This window comes from Momordica charantia (genome assembly GCF_013281855.1).
Source record: "Momordica charantia cultivar OHB3-1 chromosome 8 unlocalized genomic scaffold, Mcharantia_2.0 BLBB01000008.1, whole genome shotgun sequence".
NCBI lineage: Eukaryota > Viridiplantae > Streptophyta > Magnoliopsida > Cucurbitales > Cucurbitaceae > Momordica > Momordica charantia.
Window position 1 is genome coordinate 12,577,015 of NW_028275166.1, and position 15,510 is coordinate 12,592,524.

The 15,510-nt window shown below is 33.8% G+C and overlaps 1 protein-coding gene across 1 annotated transcript; it reads left to right on the top strand.

Annotated features, from left to right (window-relative positions):
* Positions 1-3,382: 3,382 nt before the first annotated feature.
* LOC111018369 (uncharacterized) lies at positions 3,383-8,604 on the top strand. Its single transcript, XM_022294415.2, has 7 exons — positions 3,383-3,702; positions 4,281-5,384; positions 5,495-5,684; positions 6,319-6,422; positions 7,159-7,261; positions 7,370-7,980; positions 8,072-8,604. The coding sequence occupies exons 2-7, from the start codon at positions 4,356-4,358 to the stop codon at positions 8,429-8,431; spliced, it is 2,397 nt and encodes a 798-aa protein (XP_022150107.1). The 5' UTR covers positions 3,383-3,702; positions 4,281-4,355; the 3' UTR covers positions 8,432-8,604.
* The last annotated feature ends 6,906 nt before the right edge of the window (positions 8,605-15,510 follow it).

Here is a 15,510-nt window from a genome sequence, read left to right on the forward strand (position 1 = left end):
TTTCTTCAATTCTTAACCTTCCCTCAAGTAATTTGGGTCTATTATGTGACCAAAAGATCATGAGTTTGAATCATCAACCATAAAAGATTTTTTCAATTCTATTTCGAACCACCGTGAACAAAATAAGGAAGTTGCGGCGAATTTAAATGCAAATTACATAGAAAGAATCCTGAGAATGAATAATATTAATGACAATTATAAAGGAAAAAATCGATTACAGAATTAAACTTGGAGGAATATTCTTTAAATATGGAAAATTATCATTTTTCATTTTTTTAAGGGAGAAAATTTTTCTTCAAATTATCAACAGTCAAATAAATAATGGAAATTACAATGCACCATTCATAGAAATTTTGAAATTAATGTATTGCCTAAATTAATAATTTCATTTCCATCTTTCCAAGTAAATTGTTTTTTTAATTGAAAAACATTTTAATTCATTATGTGACCAAAAAAATAGACCAAAAGATCATGAGTTTGAATACCCCACTCTCGTTGTAATTTGAAAAAAAAAAATTTCCAATTCTACTTTGAACCATGGTGGGCAAAATAAACAAGTTCAGGCTAAATTAAATGCAAATTATTGAGAAACAATTATGAGAGTGAATAATATTAAGGGAATGATAAAGAAAAACAATCCGTTACAAAATTAAACTAAAGTATGAGGAATATTCTTTTAAATGTGGAAAGTTATCGATAATGGAAATTGCATGTAACTTTGCACCATTCTTGAAAATTTGGAAATTAATGTATTGCCTTACTTAATAATTACTATTTCTATCTTTGCAAGTCAATTGTTTTTTTAATTAAAAAATATTTTAATTCATTGTTATGTATATTTGACTATTTAATATTTTAATACAAGTTCATATTTTTTAAAAAGAATAAATAGGAAATAAAAATATACAATCACATTCAATAACATTCTTATTAAACAAATAAAATTTAATGACAATTTTGTAATTAAAACAATATTTACAAAACCCAACCTTACCTTTCTCTCAAATCTTGCCTTTCATTCCATCTTTCCTTTCTCTATGTGGTCACATAACCACATGAACATCTCTTGCCCTCCATCTTTAGTTTTCAATTACTCTCATCGTTACCACGGTCATAGTGTTCATGGTCGATACCACTTTGTTGCTTGTTGTTGCTACCCACTTATGCTCGGCACTACTATCATCGTACTAGTGTTCATCATCTCTTCTTCTTGGCATCATCGTCGCTCTTGCTCTTTCTTTATGCTTAATATGTTTACTAACATCCTTCCTTCCCCTTCGAGTATTCTTTCATCAATTACATTGTCTTGTATCTATTATTCGAAATTAGTCCATCTGTTGTCTACAATCTTGTGTTACAACTTATTTCACCAAAATTATATTTGGAGAGATTGATTCTAATGTTTTGTATTTATATAGTTCATGTGGAATTTTAAAAGCCATATGTTTCATTATAATACTAATGACAATAATAAGTAAATTAAAGACGGTTTAATACTTCTATTTCAATGTAATAATAATTACAACAATGTTTATGTTGAAAAAAAAAATCATATAAACAACAATAAAATTGATACAGTTGGTAATTAATTAAAAATTAAAGAGGTACTATTGTCCAATTTTTTTTTTTCAGAGATTGTGTCTCGTTGAATAGTCAGAGTTGCGCGCAAACTGGTCCATACACACGGATATATAAAAAAAAAATATTCGAGTGATTGATTCTAATGTTTTGTATTTATATAATTCATGTGGAATTTTAATAGTCATCGATTTCATTATAATACTAATGACAATAATAAGTAAATTAAAAACGGTTTACTTCTATTTCATCGTAATAATAATTACAACAACGGTTTCTGTTAAAAAAAATCATATGAAAAACAATAAATTTGATAGAGTTTATAATTAATAAGGGGTATTATTGTCCAAAACAGTTTTGAAGAAATTGTGTATTTTTAATATAGTATAGATTTTTAAAAATAATTTTATTATTGGACGATCAGTAGATTTTTTATTTCTCAGTCATACCAATCCATCGTTTTTTCGAACGATACTGGTTCGGTCAATTTTAGTTGGTCGGGTAGGTTTTTCAAATTCTTTTAATCACCCCTACTTTAGATTATTAGAATTTTTTTTTCTCGTTAAGAACTTATAATTTGGATTTGTACTAAAAATTTAATTTGGATTTAATAGTTTAAACGAATTTAATTTTTGAATTTTGAAAAGAGATTATTTTTTTAATTAAATCCTATACAAAATTTTAAAAATTATTTAGGTTTCAAAATCAAATCCTTTACGCCGACTGAGTTTTTTCAAAAGGGAGTGGAAAAAAGTGGGGAGGGGGTGGCCAGTGGCCTACTCCCCTCCTCTCCTTCTCCTTCCCGTTAAGGGGGTGTGTTTTCTCTCAATCCTCTAGCTGAGTTTTTTCATAGGGTTTTCCTTTCTACTTTGTTTCAGGTTTTTCGTAGTTTTTTTCAAGTAGGAAGTAGTATGGATCAAGATATTTTGAGGACTTCTATTGCTGTTGTGAGTGCAATTTTCAGGGAGCATCATTTTTTCCCGCTAGTTTATGTTATGGCGGATAATGGTTGGATGTCGGGGATCTCCCCATTGGATGTCAATAGTACTGTTGCCGTTGACAAAATCAAAGCCAACATCGTTATGTATGGTCCATGACATCGTCATCAGGACGTTTTGAAGAGTTACCATGCACAAAATTGGAGAGTGTTACCGCTTGTAATCTCTTGGGATGACTCTTTATCTTCCTTGTATTCTAGTTCATATAACTTACATGGTTCTGGGGCAAAGATGACGGAGCAGAAGGTGGGCAACGATGGAGGTGCGGCAGCGATCAGCTCGAACACCGTTTTGAGATATGTGGAGGTTATCAATCTTAATTATCTTGAGATTCCTTATGAGCATGATTTTGAGAATTTGCCTAATCCTTCCTTACCTGTCATGGTGGAGGATAAGACAACTTTTGATGCAATTATTTCTCTCCAAATTCTAAATAGAGGCGCTATAATTGTCAATATCATTCAATTAATTGAAGAATCTCCCCCAAAATCATTAAATGAGATTGTGGATGTTGTGGCATTGGAGAAAATGTTTGGTGGGCTAGAATTTGTTCATATTCTTAGTTAGTCAATCTGTTTTATTGGCGAAATGTAATGATCGTTTCTATGTCATTTGGGATAATTGTTTTATTTTAAGGCTTCTATTTGTGATGCGTTGTCACACCTTTTTTAACCCTTAGTGGTACGATTTATTTGTAATGCAATGTTTCTTTGATAAAAAAAAAAAAATTCAAATCCTTCCCCTAAATCTTTCCTAAAATTATGTTAGATATTATCTTTAAAATCCTCTTTAGAACGGAAAAAGGAAAGAAAAAAAAGGGGAAAACATAAATAGGTCGCAAGCAAAATAGTCGCCTCCCGTATCCCTCATTCTCTCCCTCGATCCGCCGCAGGTTTCCGTTCCCTTCCTCCCTCGTCACAGCCCCCTCTCTCGCCGGCGACGCGATTCCTCTCTCCGGCGACGAACCTGCAGCCGCATCATTCGGCGACACTCATATTGATTACTGTATTTATCCATTTACTTTAACGCTCCCTCACAATTTCGTCGCCCTACCTCGATCTGTATCTGCCTCACCCTTCAGTGGTTCCAACGATTTTTCGATTTCTCTCAACTTTGGTGGTCCGAGGTATTTGACGCTGTAGTGCGTATTTATCTCAGTTCATTTCTGCATTAATCCTGCTTTATTTTGGTTTGACTCTTGTCTACTTGCTTTCGGGGTAGGTGATCTGGTTATTTTGATGTTTAATCTATTACTTATCTGTTATTCGTGCTCAGGATATTTCTACATGAATTTGGGTGGTTTATGTTTAAATCTTTGAATTAAGTTTGTTGGCAAGGTAGTAGGTTAGATGATTCTTTTGTTCCGTTGGTCATTGGTGAAAATTCTTGTTAAAGGTTGGATTATTGGGTATCTTTTGTGAGTTGGTTGAAGGTTTCCTTGAGTTATTAAATTTTGAGAGTTGGAACGTTCTGTTTAGTTGATTGATTTTGTGGGCTGAGACTTCTCTGAGTTAATTAAAGTTTATCATCGAGTGTAAATAACAGTCTTATTTCCTTCTTTGAGTTGAGTTAAATGGATGGTTTTAGTAATGTTCTGAAAATTTTGGGGTGTTACACCTTTTGCTTATGAGTACTATGTTAATTTCAAAAATATTAAATTACTTTTAATTTGAATCTGATGATCGTATGTTTTTTGTCTGATAGGCATTGGGACGTTAGGTTGGTGCCAAAAGGATATTTGTGTTGTCTGAGCAGTATACATTTTTCTCCGACAGTGGTATGGATATGAAGTATAATAGAGAGTCAGATTATGATGGATTGAAAAAGAATGGAGATAAGCATCACCATGGTAGTCGAAAAAGATATTCCAGACGACACGGCCGTCGTGAAAATGAAAGCGATTCTTCTGGTGCTAGTGAAGGATATAGGAGTAGAAGACCTGAGAAGAAAGATGTGTATAATGATGATGACAGGCATAAGGTCAGAATTAGTGGGAAAAATGACGAGCACATGCGTGATAGGTGGCAAAGTGAGGAAGAAAGAAAGAATGCGTCTCGACGGAGTCCTGACGAAGGTTATGAGAGAATAGACAGAGATAGAAAGAAGCATGATAGAGATAGAAGGCATCAAGACAAAAATCGACATAGAGAACAAGAGAGAGGAGACCGGAAAGAATCATATCAAAGTTCTGATGAAGGCAAACTACGAGAGAAAAGGCATGCACGTAGGCAACGTGAAGCTGAGAACGAGAATAAAAATATGGAACGCCATTTGCGTCATGATTCAGAAGATGAGCGTGACAAGGAATTGGACAGAAAATCAGAACATCGAAGGAATTTGACTGACAAAGATAGGCAGAGGAAGCATCTTGACCATCCACCTCACAGGGAGGAAAAATTGTCTGAAAACCATTTGAATTCTGATGCTTCAAATTTGGGTAAGAGTGGGGGCGTTTACATTCCACCATTTAAGTTGGCCCGAATGATGAAGGAGGTCCAAGACAAGAGTAGTGTTGAATACCAACGTTTGACATGGGACGCACTACGAAAGAGTATCAATGGTCTTGTTAACAAGGTCAATGCTACTAATATAAAGAATATAATTCCGGAGTTATTTGCTGAGAATCTAATCAGGGGTAGGGGTCTATTCTGCCGCTCCTGTATGAAGTCACAAATGGCATCCCCAGGGTTCACCGACGTATTTGCTGCGTTGGTTGCTGTTGTGAATACTAAGTTTCCAGAAGTGGGCGAACTTCTATTAAGAAGAATTGTATTGCAGCTCAAAAGAGCATATAAAAGGAATGACAAGGTAATATTTGGTGATGTTTGTAATTTATTTTCCTTTTCCATTTAATTTCTGTAAGATTTTATATTTTAAAATTTCTATTTGATCCTTATTGCGTTATTTATCTTTGACAGCATCAACTACTAGCTGCTGTAAAATTTATAGCACATCTAGTGAACCAACAGGTGGCTCATGAAATAATTGCACTAGAGCTTCTGACTGTGTTGCTGGAGAATCCCACAGATGATAGTGTTGAGGTCGCGGTTGGTTTTGTGACCGATTGTGGATCAATACTACAAGATCTTTCACCTAAAGGGCTTCATGGTGAGTATGCTATTATCATTTTATGAGGTTTTGTACAAATTTATTTCTTATCTCTTGATTTTGGAAATATTCAATCGTATTAATACATCATAGAATCTTTTAACTTCTTGACGTGGTATCAAGAAAGACATAATTCTTGGATAGAAGATTGAGAGAAATATCTAGTTCAAAGATTATAATTGTAAAATTGTTTCTTTCACAAAAAAAAAAAGATTATAATTGTAAAATATGTGCTATATGCAGCTTGTAAGAAATTACTTTATTTTGAATCTTTGATATATCTCCGAGATAGTATCTCGTGTGCAGTCACAATGTTTGTTGATTTTTGTTTGTCATGGATCTGTCTCATGAAATTATCATCGTCTAGCCATGCCTCGTTTGGCTTTCTGGGAAATCTTATATCATATGTAGAAGATTACCAACTTTGAAGTTACTAGAACATTTTTCTTCAGAATCCCTCTTCTTTGGAGGATTAGATTAATTAATAAGAATATCTTCTTCAATCCTTATTATCTGAAAAATAAGTTTGTTTTTTAATGTAATTTTATTCTTAAAAAATCCCCATATGATCCATACCTATTTTACCCCAAGTTTGTTTATTCATTTTTCTTTATTTCTTATTCAATGATTGTAGGAATATTTGAGCGTTTTCGGGGAATTCTTCATGAAGGAGAAATAGACAAAAGGGTTCAGTTTCTGATCGAAGGCCTATTTGCAATCAGGAAAGCAAAGTTCGAGGTATAGTCACTCTCTCAGTTATTCCCCCTTATTAGTCTAAAAGGTTCTCTTTTTTCAAGTCAGAATCTAGAAATGCAGTAATTGTATTGACAGCTCACAAATCTTTGGAAGACTATGTTAGAAGATTAATTTATTATGAATGTTTTAACAGTGACAGCTCACAAATCTTTGGAAGACTATGTTAGAAGATTAATTTATTATGAATGTTTTAACAGGATTAAGGTGCCTCGAAGATTTTCCTCATCAAGAGGTGAATCATAAGTCTTAAGGGGTGTGAGGCATAAGCCTCATTTTAAATAAAAAAGGAAAAAAACATAAGAACATAAAGTTTTGTAGTCCTAATATTACCGTATTAGAGAACATGTACAATTTTGGTTGGAGTAATATTTGTTTGAAAGTTTATAAAATAAAAAAGTATTAAGAATAAAAAAAGGGGTAATAAACCAACTAAAACAATACCTAAAAGATTAGGAAAATGGGGAGGAATATAGAGTTAGTCTTGATGTTCTCGGTATGCTGTTGGGTAACTTGCAAAAAGTAACACATCTTTTAATTCTTTATTTCCTTTGATACATAATGGATAACGTTTTTCATTTTTCTCAATGAAAAGTTTGGTTTCTGATAAGAAAAAGATACCTAAGTTGTTTGTTCTCAAGCATACATGTCTGGCTTCTTTGTATGGCAGCAGCAATTGTTTTATTCACTTTTAAATTCACACGTTTTGGATTTGATTCAGGGCTATCCAGCTGTTCGTCCGGAGCTGGACCTTGTAGAGCAAGAAGATCAGTTAACTCACGAAATCTCTCTTGCAGAAGAGATAGATCCTGAGATTGCTCTAGGTATCTATTTCTATAAAATTTTGTACATGCTTTATCAATTAATCAAAGTTGGCGTCCTCATGATGTTTGTTTTATTATGCATTTATTATTTTCTTGTCTTGCTGTCAGATATCTTCAAAGCTGATCCAAATTTCCTCGACAATGAGAAGCGTTATGAGGATTTGAAGAAAAATATACTTGGCGAGGAATCTGAGGATGAGGATGATCAGTCGGTTGTTGGATCAGATGATGAAGACGAGGACGACGAAGATGATTCTGAAGAAGATGATGAGCAGCAGATGCAAATAAATGATGAAACAGAGACCAATCTGGTGAACCTCAGAAGAACAATATATCTGACAATTATGTCCAGTGTAGACTTCGAGGAGGCCGGGCATAAGCTTCTGAAAATTAGACTCGAGCCTGGTCAAGAAATAGAGTTATGTGTCATGCTGTTGGAATGTTGCAGCCAGGAGAGAACTTACCTTCGATATTATGGTCTGTTGGGGCAAAGATTTTGCAAGATCAACAAAGTGTATCAGGAAAATTTTGAGAGATGCTTCGTCCAGCAGTATTCGATGATTCATAGGCTTGAAACTAATAAGCTACGTAATGTAGCCAAATTTTTCGCGCACCTTCTCGGCACGGATGCTCTCCCATGGCATGTCTTGTCTTACATTCGCCTAACCGAAGAAGACACCACATCTTCCTCTCGTATTTTTATTAAGATCCTTTTCCAGGTATTATTTCCAGTCAATTATCCAGTCAATCATCAATTTTGAGAAGATTGCTTGGGAGATGGATGTTAATTTTGTGTTCATTGGGATGCAGGAACTGTCAGAGCATCTGGGCATTCAACTGTTGAATGAACGTCTCACGGACCCGACAATGCAGGATTCGTTTGAATCCATTTTCCCTAGGGATAATCCAAAGAACACAAGGTTTTCTATCAACTTCTTCACGTCTATTGGGCTTGGTGGTCTCACAGAGAATTTGCGAGAATACTTGAAGAATATGCCACGCCTAATCATGCAACAGCAGCAAGAACCAGCATCTGACCCTGATGACGATTCTCAAAGTTCTGATTCGTCGGTCTCAACTGCTTCCGAGTCGGAATCAGAGTCGTCCAGCTCCGAGGAAAGTGAAGCTGAAGAAAGGAGACGTGGAAAGAAGAGAAAAACAGGAAGGTGATTGCATTATTATATATTCTCTCCATGCGTGCAAGATATTTTTGCCTTTCTAGATGATGTATATAAATCTTTGATAGTTTATTTTTTAAAATGCAATCTAGACCATCAAATGACTATTAGAAATTGTTAGGTTAATGGAAAGCTACTCTAGTTTTTTACTAGGATAATGGTTTAGATACTCTAGTTTTTCTTTTCTTCTCCTTTTTTCTGAATAATTTTTTTAGATTTTTCCTCAACAAGCAACTATGCTAGATTTGTTAATCGTCATGAAAAACTCACGATGGTTGAAAATTGTCAAGAAAAAATCAGTAGCACAACAGTAATATGTATTTTTATCTATGGCATTGGTTTTAACCTTAAAGATATTTTTGAAAAAATAAAAAATAATTATCGTTTTATAAATACATATTTATTTTATGTCATTTACTATAATTTTTCTAAATCTTTTTTATTCTTTCATGATAAATTTACTAACAATATATTAATATATTGTGATAGTAGTATATTACCGTCAATTTTTTTTGTCACAATTGTGTTGAATTGAGGTTTTGAATGTTAAAAAAAAATGTTTAAACGATTTATTTGATTTTTAGAATCTTCATAAGTTAATAAACAGTGATTGTTTTTTTTTTTTAAAAAAGAAACGGTGATTGATTAAAAGTAATTTCTTCTACCTGTTAATTAAAAAAATATAACAACTTTATATATTTTAGTGACTAAATAAGATTAAAATAGTCCTGTACATTTGCAAACTAAGAAGGGGCAAATTTGTACGTTGCATTAATTTTTACACAAACTATGACTAAAAAGAGAGAATATAACGTATGCTTTAACCACTAACCCAACCCAAAAAAAAAAAAGAGAAAAAAAACCCATAAATCAATTACTTGCGATCTCCTGCTGACCTAAACAAAAAAATAATATCGATTTTAATGAAATCAAATATGATAATACAATCAAATATATATATATACCTCTTAGTGGATGGAGATACTCCCAACTCAAAACTTCTTATTCCGAACCCACGTCAATCTGAACCTGGCTCAATCAGATAAAGATGTGATTGACCATATTTGCAATATCTCAAACATTTCGTCCTTAATCAAAATAATATTAGATATGGGTATTTTCATTGTTACCCGTACAAAACTTGACAGAAATGGTCACCTAGATCCTCTAGAGATGGAGAATTTTAAATTAATTAGAGTTTGATTTATGTTTATTTAAATTAAACAAATTGATTAATTCACTTATTAAAAAATTAAATACACTTCATTTTAATTAATTACTTTTTAATATTAAAAATTAGATAAATTTCACTCCCCAACACAAATTTTAATGGGACATTCCATTGGATAGCTAAATTTTTATACATATTTACAAAAATGTCAATCTCTTTTCTATTTTGCAAATATAGTAAAAATTTAAATTTTTATTTTCGAAATTTTTATTATTCCAATTTTACCCTAATAACATCTGATCTTATATATGACGTATATCTGATATACACTCGATATATATTTGATATACGCTCGGTATATATCTGATATTCGTCCGATGTATATCACACTGTCACCGCTCTCCTTCCACTCGAGTTGATGTACAAAAATGTCAATAAAAATATGGAACACCATTAATTGTCAAGTTGAATGAAATATCACACTCCATCTCTCCTTCCATTCAAGCTCTCTCCATCTCTCCTTCCACTCAAGCTCCATTGTTGCCGCTTCGCCCACTCCTCCATCTCTCCTCCCACTCAAGTTCTTATCGCTCCGCCGCTCCACCGTCCACCCATTGCATAGTCACCGCCCCCATCATCCGCCCACTGCACAGTTACCGCTCGCCGCCCCTCCACATCAGTTCTGGTTGTAGCCCGCTGCCCTTTTAAATTTCTATCACATGTTTCCGTCATACGACAATTTTTTAGGAAAAACATTAATGACAAAGATTTGATTTGCTATTTTTTGAAATATCATAAATGTTTTAAAAGTGTTGAGTTTTTTCGGAGGAAATGCATTTATAAAAGACATTTTTTAGTTAACTGTTTTTATTAAAAACAAAATTTCTTACCGAAAGAAGATTTACAAGAACAAAAAAAAAAGATCTTTTAAAATTTTTAAAGAAAAAATATTTATTGGCCTAAAATGATAAACCATTTTTTAAAAAAAGTGTGAAAAACAATTAATTCTTTGCAAAATATAGGGATAAACCATATTGATTAAAATTACACATTTAGGAAAACGTATTTAAAATCAAATCTTAGCCTCCCGAGATATCGATCTTTACCCTCAAGAATCCAAGAACATCGACCTCCAGAACATTTCAAGGTTCCATCGTCGGAAAATTTCCTTTTGTAAAATTTGAGTTGAAGATATTTAATAAATTCAAGAAAAATAACATTTATTGTATAATATTACATAATACATACATTTGTCAAATATCATACACATAATCTAAATGAACATGTTACACATATAATCAATAAAATCTCATGTTACAAATAGTTCAAGCAACCATAATATGAAATTGGCAATGAGGAAAAAGGAAAAACAAGAAGAAATAAAACTAAAGAAACATATCCCAAACACTTCGACGCTTAAGTCAGTTTTGAGTTCGACCTTAGCATGGAGACCCATCTAGAATACGATGTCTGGCTGAAGAGTGAAGTGCCCTATTTATAAGTTTGGTTACCCGACAAGGAATACGACCAGTGGTTGGGCATGTCGGACCGAAGGCGGCCTGTCAGAAGTAGCTATTCCAGTTCATATGCTTGTCATCTAGAATTTAGCTAAGTATAGAAGGTCGTTCCTCCCTTGAATGATTTTCAGGAAAGACCTTCATGTCGGCCTTAAAGGACCTTCAAGTCGGCCTTTAGGCAAGACCTTGATCAGGTTGGTCTTTAGGGAAAACCTTCAGGTAGGCCTTAAAGGAAGACCCTCAGGTCAGTCCTCAAGCAAGACCTTAACGAGGTCGATCTTTAGAGAAGACCTTTAGGTTGGCCTTCAGGAAAGATCTTGTAAGTTGGACCTCTCTCTGTCCTCCACGTGGCAGTATGATTTTCACCCCTAAACATTGGCCCCCTCTCTGCTGGTCCGAGTCTGACCTGGTAGAGAAGTTTTTCCTGGGTTTGAAAATCCGCCTAAGTGGTAACTTCTATCTTTTGAGCTTGGAGTACTCGAAGTTGGCGAGATTATAGTTGTTGGAAAGCAAATAGATTAATATGACACTCAGATCATAGTAGCTCATCCTCGTACTTGGATAGTTGTGTCTCTAGTAATAACTTGACTGGTAGGTCAGTTGGTCAGGAGCTAACTTTGAGAAGCTTGGTAAAAGTCACTCATTTTGTAAGGTCTCACCGTCACGACTTGAGCCAACTTTGAGAAGCTTGGTTAGGGGCATTCTCGTTCTAAGGTATATTGTCACGACTTGAGTCAACTTTGAAAAGTTTGGTCAAGGTCATTCTCGTTCTAAGATATGACTGTCATGATTTGAGCCAACTTTGAGAAGTTTGGTCAAAGTCATTCTTGTTCTAAGGTATGACCGTCATGACTTGAGCCAACTTTGAGAACTTGGGTCAAGGTCTTTACTTTGTAAGGTATGACCATTGAGACTTAGCACTTAAGAATATCTCATGACACTTTGCTTAAGGTTGACGCTTTGAGATGTTCAACTTAGGCTTGCCATGTTGATTACGTTTGGTGTTTGAAGAAACTCGACCTAAGTTGGACGTTTAGGAGTTTGAAGTAAGAGTTTGGAGAAGCTTGACCTAAGCTAGGTGCTTAGGTTGAGGTAAGAGCTTAGAGAAGCTCGGCCTAAGCTGGGCGCTTAGGGGTTTGGGTAAGATCATATCTTGGCTTAAGCTAGGTGCTTAAGAATAACATGTGTACTTTATATTTGGTGGCTCCCATTGGAGTATAGGTCGGCAGCACCTAAGTTGGGTCTGTCATGATTGCTTAAATATGATCAGATGATGGAAGTTCTTCCTCTAGATGAGGACGAGCTGTCTGTTGGAAGCTCTTATTTTAGGTAGGGATGAGCTCAAATGGAAGCTCATCATCTAGGCGGGTATGAGCTATCTGATGAAAGCTCGTGCTTTAGATGGAGATGAGCTATCTTGATGGAAGCTCTTTCTCTAGACGAGGATGAGCTAAGATGGAACTTTTTACTCTATGTGAGGATAAACTATTTGATGAAAACTCTTCCTCTATGGAGGGATGAGCTGTCTTGATGGAAGCTATTCCTCTAGGCAGAGATGAGCTGAGATAGAAGCTCTTCCTCTATATGGGGATGAACTATCTTGATGGAAGCTCTTTTTATAAACGGGGATGAACTGTTTGATGGAATCTCTTCCTCTATGTGTGGATGAGCTATCTTGATGGAAGTTCTTCCCTCTAGGCAGGGATGAGCTCGGCGGGGATGAGCTAAGATGGAAGCTTTTTTCTATGTGGGGATGAGCTATCTTGATGGAACCTTTTTCTTTAGGCAGGGATGAGCTGTTTGATGGAAGAGGGGCTCATTCTGCTCGCCATCATTGATAGTTAGGATAGTCTTGCCTTTTCCTTGAGCGTGTATCTAATATCTTTCGAGTTTGACCTCATAGTTGAGATGTTGATTGCCTAGCTCGGCCATTAAGAACATCTTGGAGATTTCCATTGAGACGCGACTCTTTGATGGTGGGAAGTTGATCCTTGTACGGGTGCAACACGTTTGGTCATTCTCCTAGGGGAAGTTCATCCTTGAAGCTCGGAGGGAAAGGTCGTCCTCAGAGGGAAGGTCATCCTCAAGGGATGATCCTTCTTGAGAGGTAGGTTTTCCTCAAGGGGAAGGTCATCCTTAATTATTAGGTCTTTCTTCTAGAGCAAGTCTTTCTTGAGAGAGTCGTCATCGAGAGGAAGATCATCCACAATGATAAAATCTTCCTCATGGAGTAGGTCTTTCTTGAAAACAAGTCATCCTCGAGGGGAAGGTCTTCCTCAAAGGGAAGGTCATTCTCGATGATAAGGTCTTCCTCCTAGAGTATGTCTTACTTAAGAGAGATCCTCAAGGGGAAGGTCATCCTCCAAGGAAAAGTTGTCTTTGAGGGAAGATCTTAAAGAGGAAGATCTAGTGGAAGTAGAAGATCTTGAAGAGCTTGATTGTCGGGAGTACTAGACCTCTCAGAACTCTGCGAGTCATAAATTTGTTCAGTAGGAATGACTTCAAATGTCTGTTTCCCACAGATGACGCCAAATGTTTATGCAACAAAATCGACAAAAGATCAAATGTGGTTAAGGTATGACCGCTGGTAGAGCTTGAATGTCCTTGGGGAGGAATGACCAGCTCAAGAGGTCAAGGTAAGCTAACCGGATAGAGCTGAGAGACCACTTAGTGAGAAAAGACATGCACAAGCAAACAAACAATTCGACGCTCAAGTTAACAACCTATTGATTGGAGATATATGTCAATTACCGCTTAGTTATGCTCGTTTTGGTACAATTTTATTGATATTAAATAATAACAATTAAGTAAAATTGAATAATCAATAAATTATATAGAAAATTATGATATTATATAATAAAATTACATCAACTAAAAAAAGTTGGTAAATCTTTTTAGTTAAAAAAAAAATTTGTTATAAGAAAAGTTATTAGTTTAGTTTAGTTCTTTTTGGTTATTAGTTGAAAATACAGATCAAATTTCATTGTATATATTTTCTAATAACGATATTATATTTTAACAAATTAAATAATAAATAATAACCTAATTCACATTAAATAGTTAAGTAATGAAATAAAATTCATAATTTTATAGAATAAATCACATATACTAAAAAAGACTAGTATAATAAATTTATTTTATTAGAAAAAAATTAATTGGTAGAAAAAAAAGTAAAACTATAAAAGAATGCAATAAAAATAAGTTATGTATCTCTAAAACAGAAAAATAATGCAATAAAAATAAGTTATGTATCTCTAAAAGAGAAAAGAGAAGCTGTAAAGTAATTATTGAAAATGTGTGGAGCGGTGAGTGATTTCCAGCTTGAGGCAAGTTCTATTCCTACTTTTTAATAAACATAATAAACCAACATGGAAAGAAAATTTTGATTTCAATTCTATTGACTATTGAAGTAAGAGGGCTTTAGTTATTTCAAATATTGAAATCAAAGTAATTGATTTTACCAAAAAAAAAAAAAAAAGGCGAACAAACATATTAGTTCAAATAGAAGACGAGTATTTAAACGTACCTACCACCATAACAAAGAGATTACTAAGGGTCCGTTTGATAACCATTTTTGTTTTTGGTTTTTGATTATCTGTTTTTAAAAAACAAAAATGTTTGATAACCATTTTTTGTTTTTGATAAACAGAAAACCAAACTTGTTTGGTAACCATATTTAGTTTTCTGTTTTTAAAAAGTTAGAAAATTTAAAATAAGAGAGAAAATTATATGTAGAGTAGAGATGACAATGGTGTGGATACGAGTGAGGATGCTATCCTCCATTCTCGTGTCCGTGAAAATTTTTAATCCCCGTCTCTACCTCTCGTTCTTCCGTTCTCAAGAAAAATTATTGGTTTTATAATGAATTTAAAAATAAAAAAACGTAATAAATATATATTAATTATTTAAAAAATGGAATTGGGACGAGGTTGGGACATGAATTTTCTATTTTTGGGGCCTGACTATCCGGAAAAGAAAAATTATAGTGGAAAAATTTAGAGATAAAAAAAAAGATTTAAAATATAATTTTTAGAGAAAATAAATAAATACAGAGATAAATAAAAGTTAAAGTGAAAGAAAATTGAACGAGAAAAGAAGACGTAAAAATAGATTAGGAAGAGAAAGAAAAGTTGTGAAAGACGAAATTTTAGAGATAAAAAAATTCGAAAAAATATTAAATTTTTAGATAGAGAAATGAAATTGATCGGTTGGAAAAAGAGAGACAAATAATGATAAATATTCAAAGTACTAAAAATTTAGAGAGAGAAAAAAAATTTTTGTAGAGAAATTTATTTAACAGAATAAAAAATAAAAATACATAAAGATGAAAAATTTTGAGAGAGAGGTAAATAATAATAAATATTCAAAAACAAATTTAGAAAT